Source organism: Nycticebus coucang, chromosome 13, assembly GCF_027406575.1.
Source record: "Nycticebus coucang isolate mNycCou1 chromosome 13, mNycCou1.pri, whole genome shotgun sequence".
NCBI classification, from domain to species: Eukaryota; Metazoa; Chordata; class Mammalia; order Primates; family Lorisidae; genus Nycticebus; species Nycticebus coucang.
The window spans coordinates 56756593-56762116 of NC_069792.1; the positions used below are offsets into that span (position 1 = coordinate 56756593).

Consider the following 5524-nt stretch of genomic DNA (forward strand, 5'->3'; position numbering starts at 1 on the left):
TTGCCTCAGCCTCCCAAGTAGCTGGGACTACAGGCGCCTGCTACGAGGTCCAGCTATTTTGTTGTTGCTGTTGTTATTGTTGTCGTTTTTTAGCAGGACCGGGCCAGGTTCGAACCCGCCAGCCCATGTGCATGTGGCTGGCTCCTAACCACTGAACTACAGGCACCAAACTGTAGTCTTTTTATTTTTTTTTTAATTTTTTTGAGACAGTCTAACTTTGTCACCCTCGGTAGAGTGCTATGGCATCATAGCTCACAGCAACCTCAAAATCTGCCTCTGCCTCCAGAATAGCTGGAACTACAGGCACCCACCACAAAGCCCAGCTATTTTTAGAGATACAGTCCGGCTATGGCTCAGGCTGGTCTCAAACTCTTAAGCTCAGGCAACACATCCTCCTTGGCTTCCTAAGTGCTAGGATTACAGGCATGAGCCACCATGCCAGCTAATTAAATTATTTTGAAAGAAGTTCAAAGCACAGTAAGTATATTCTTTTTTTTTTTTTTATGGTGAAAAGTTATATATTTAGAATTGGTCAGCTGGACTTGGTGTAGATGATCCCAATTTTGTTGGCAACATCCAAAGCATCATAATCAGGAGCCAGTCGAACATATGCCTTCTTCTCACCATCAGGCCTGATCAGGGTGTTGACCTTGGCCACATCAATGTCATAAAGCTTCTTCACAGCCTGTTTGATCTGGTGCTTGTTAGCTTTGACATCCACAATGAACACAAGTGTGTTGTTGTCTTCTATCTTCTTCATGGCAGACTCAGTGGTCAGGGGGAACTTGATGATGGCATACTGGTCAAGCTTGTTTCTCCTGGGGGCACTCTTCCGAGGATATTTGGGCTGCCTCAGGAGTCTCAGAGTCTTTGGCCGCCGGAAGGTGGGTGATGTATGGATCTTCTTTTTTTTGTGGCTGTGGATGTCTTTTAGCACTGCCCTCTTGGCCTTCAATGCCTTTGCTTTGGCTTCCGCTTTGGGAGGGGCAGGAGCTTCCTTCTTCGCTTTCAGCGCCATCTTGTGAAAAGTATTCTTTTTTTTTTTTTTTTAATTAACATCATTTAAGTGTACCATGGAAGTTTAACTATAGGCTCAAGTGTGCCATGAGATAAAAAAAGATTGAAAAGCCCAAGCGTGGTGGCTCATACCTATAACCCTAACCTTCTAAGAGGCTGAGGAGAGTGGATTGCCTGAGCTCACGGGTTAGAGACCAGCCTGAGCCAGAATGAGACCTTGTCTGTAAAAATAGCTGGGTATTGTGGCAGGTGCCTGTGGCCCCAGCTATTTGGGAGGGTGAGGCAAGAGAACCACTTGAGCCCAAGATGGAGACTGCTGTGAGCTATGATGCCACAGCACTCGACCAAGGGTGACAAAGTGAGACTGTCTCAAAAAAAAAATAAAGGTTGAAAAACACTGCTTTAGAGGAATCAAGTCTCCATGTCTGGGCTGGCCAGATACCCACCGCATTGTGTGTGTATGTGTGCATGGGTGTGTTAAAGTACACATACATAAAATTTACTCATTTGTAAGTGTATAATTCAGTGACATTAAATAAGTACATTCACGATGTTGTACAATTGCCACTATCCACTTCCAGAATTTGTCATGATTCCCAAACAGAAACTCTATACCCGTTAAACTACAACTCCCCATTTCTCTGGCCCCTGGCAACCACCATTCTGCTTTCTTGTCTCCATGAATCTGACATCTCAAGATAGCTCATGTAACTGGAATCATACAATACTTATCCTTTTGTGTCTGGCTTATTTCATTTAGCATAATGTTTTCAAGTTTCATCCATGTTGTAGCATGTGTCGGAAATGTATTGCTTTTTCTGGCTAAATAATATTCCATTATCTGCATGTGCCACGTCTGTTTCTCTGTTAATTTGTAGATGAACATGGGTTTCTTCCATTTGTAGGCTATTGTGAATACTGCTGCTATGAACATCAATGTACAAGTATCTGTTTGACTTTCAGCGTTTCTTTTTTTTTTTTTTTTTTTGAGACAGAGTCTTACTTTGTCACCCCCAGTAGAATGCTGTGGCATCTTAGCTCACAGCAACCTTAAACTCTTGGGTTCAAGTGATTCTCTTGCCTCATCCTCCAAGGTAGCTGGGTTTACAGGCAACCACCAGAATGCCAGGCTATTTTTTTAGAGATGGGCTCTCGCTCTTCTTTTGCTCCTCAGCCATCCAAGTGCTGGGATTATAGGTGTGAGCCACTGTGCCCAGTTTAGCATTTACTTAACTCAGAGTAAAGTTCCTGGGTATAAGATAAGTCTATGTTTAGCTGCTGAGGACCCATGAATCTCTTTTTCATAGTGGGTGTATGGTTTTACATTCCTACCAGCAATGTATGAGGATTCTAATTTCTCTACACCCTTGTTAACACCTGCTATTTTTTTTTTTTTTTTGTAGAGACAGAGTCTCACTTTATAGCCCTCGGTAGAGTGCCGTGGCCTCACACAGCTCACAGCAGCCTCCAACTCCTGGGCTTCAGCGATTCTCTTGCCTCAGCCTCCCAAGTAGCTGGGACTACAGGTGCCCGCCACAACGCCCGGCTATTTTTTGGTTGCAGTTCAGCCGGGGCCGGGTTTAAACCCGCCACCCTCGGTATATGGGGCCGGTGCCTTACTGACTGAGCCACAGGCGCCACCCCTTTTTTTTTTTTTTTTTTTTTTGAGGGAGAGTCTCACTATGTCACCCTATGTCACCTCCAGCTCACAGCAACCTCAAACTCTTGGGCTTAAGCTATTCTCTTGCCTCAGACTCCCAAGTAGCTGGGACTACAGGTGCCTGCCAGAATGCCTGCCTTTTTTTTTTTTTTTTAATACAGAGCCTCACTCTGTTGCTTTAGGTTAGAATGCCATGGCATCAGTCTAGTTAACAGCAACCTTAGATTCCAGGGTTCAAATGATCCTCCTGCTTCAGACTCCTGAGTAGCTGGTGCCTGACGCAACATCCAGCTATTTTTTTCCATTTTTAGTAGAGACAGGATCTCGGTCTTGCTCAGGCTGGTCTGAAACTCCTGACTTCAAGGGATTCTCCCACCTCAGGTTCCCAGAGTGCTAGGATTACAGGAGGCACGAGCCACCTTAGCAAGCATACTACCTACAAATAATTAGATTAGTTTGTTAAGATTTGCCACGCTAATTAACATTTGACCCAATGAAATGGCAATTGAAATGCAGTTTGATCTGTTTCCTTTCCCACCCCAGGACATCTCTGAAACACTTTGCCTAGGAAAATAGGCATTGAACCAGAGGGCGATGGGAAAGTGTTAATAGTGAGGAGAGAGAGTTCCCAAGGAGATAGATGGGGTCTAGGAGAGGGGAAGCAAGCACAGAATCCAGAGGAAACCAAGCGGTGCCAAAAGGACACAAGAAAAGAAAAAAAGGAAAATAAAAAAAGACTAAAGACTTAAGTACTGTGAACAAGAAAACCAAAAATTCAAAGGACATTTTTTTTTTTGTAGAGACAGAGTCTCACTGTCCCGCCCTCGGGTAGAGTGCCGTGGCGTCACACGGCTCACAGCAACCTCTAACTCTTGGGCTTACGCGATTCTCTTGCCTCAGCCTCCAGAGCAGCTGGGACTACAGGCGCCCGCCACAACGCCCGGCTATTTTTTTTTTGTTGCAGTTTGGCGGGGGCTGGGCCTGAACCCACCACTCTCGGCATATGAAGCCGGCGCCCCACTCATTGAGCCACAGGCGCCACCTCAAAGGACATTTTTTTTTTTTTTTGTAGAGACAGAGTCTCACTTTATGGCCCTCGGCAGAGTGCCGTGGCCTCACGCAGCTCACAGCAACCTCCATCTCCTGGGCTTAAGCGATTCTCCTGCCTCAGCCTCCCGAGCAGCTGGGACCACAGGCGCCCGCCACAACGCCCGGCTATTTTTTGGTTGCAGTTTGGCCGGGGCCGGGTTTGAACACGCCACCCTCGGCGTATGGGGCCGGCGCTCTACCGACTGAGCCACAGGCGCCCCTCACCTCAAAGGACATTTTAACCAAACAGAAATATCACCAACTGTCACTCATCTGGACAAAGTCTGCCTCCAGAAAAGCCAGTTTGGCAGCTCAGAAGGAGGAGAGAGTAAAAGTTAAAGCTTCTGGTTTGAGGGTGAAAAACATATCTGGACATGATCCTTTTACTGTTTGATCTTTTGGGGTTACTTTGCTAACCTCCACTCTGCTTTAAGTGATTTCTGAAATTAAGCCTGGCATTACATAATCACAAAATCACTCAGACATCTGCAATGAAACTCCTTTCACTACTTTTTGAAAATAGACGTCTGAGTGTGTGCAGGTGGATAATTACCACACTTGGCAGGTCTCATGTGCCATTCTACCCCGCAAAACACTTTGTGGATCAACAACGTTCTTTAAATTCTTAAAGAAAAAATTATTTCTATTTCCTAATTTTTGCTAGAATAGTTAGATTTTAATAGAAGACTTCTATTTGAATTCTAAACAATTACCTTCTAAGCTTCACATTACAATTTTTTCATTGTTCCTTATTAGTACAGAGGTGAGTAAAAAGAAAAAAAGAAAGTCGGGTGTGATGGCTTACTCCTGTAAACCTAGCCCTCTGGGAGGGAAAGGTGGTGTCTCAGGCCTGTAATCCTAGCACTCTGGGAGGCAGAAGGATCACTTGAGCTCAGGAGCTCCAGACCAGCCTGAGCAAGAACAAGACCCCTACCAAAAATAGAAAAATTAGCCAGGCATTGTGGCAGGTGCTTATAGTCCCACCTATCTGGAAAGCTGACTACAGGCCTGCAGTGTACCACAACACCTGGTTAGTTTTAATCCATACACTTTGGCCTCCCAGAGTGCTAAGATTACAGGCCTGTAGTCCCACCTGCTCAGGAGGCTGAGGCAAGAGAATAGCGTAAGCCCAAGAGTTAGAGGTTGCTGTGAGCTGTGTGACGCCACGGCACTCTACCCAAGGGCGGTACAGTGAGACTCTGTCTCTACAAAAAAAAAAAAAAAAGATTACAGGCATGAGCCACTGAGCTAAGCCATCTTATCTCCTTTCAAGAAATTACCTCATCCCCATTAGCCAGTTATTGTCTCATAGTTAGAAATGGGTATGGCTAGGACAATTGGATATTCCTTTTCTAAACTTTGCCTAGTTAGACAGAAAAGGTTTGAAGTTTATTCAGTGCACTATAGCTCCAAGACTGTTTCTTTCCTTCCTTCCTCCCTCCCTCCCTCCTCTGTCTTTTTTTACCGAGTCTGACTCCCTTGTCCTAGACTACAGTGCCATGGCATTGGTGTAGATCACGGCAACCTCAAACTCTTGGGCTCAAGTGATCCTCCTGACTAGCTGGAACTACTTTCATCAGCCACAACGTCTGGCTAATTTTTTTCTATTTTTAGTAGGCAGGGGTCTCACTTTTCTCAAGCTGGTCTCAAACTCCTGAGCTTAAGTGATCCTTCTGCCATGGCCTCCCAGAGTGCTGCGATTATAGGCGTGAGCCATTACAGCTGAGCCGGCCCAGCTTCCACGTCTGCTTCCTACCC

General features: G+C 45.5%; 1 protein-coding gene across 1 annotated transcript; it reads right to left on the reverse strand.

The window, feature by feature from the left end:
• Nucleotides 1–489: 489 nt before the first annotated feature.
• LOC128563491 (60S ribosomal protein L23a-like) lies at nucleotides 490–1018 on the reverse strand. The gene has a single exon (XM_053558819.1). The coding sequence runs from the start codon at nucleotides 1016–1018 to the stop codon at nucleotides 533–535; it is 486 nt and encodes a 161-aa protein (XP_053414794.1). The 3' UTR covers nucleotides 490–532.
• Between the last annotated feature and the right edge of the window lie 4506 nt (nucleotides 1019–5524).

Bases quoted from the DNA above. Each gene is read 5' to 3' on its own strand.
- LOC128563491 (XM_053558819.1), bottom strand. From the start codon at position 1,018: ATGGCGCTGAAAGCGAAGAAGGAAGCTCCTGCCCCTCCCAAAGCGGAA.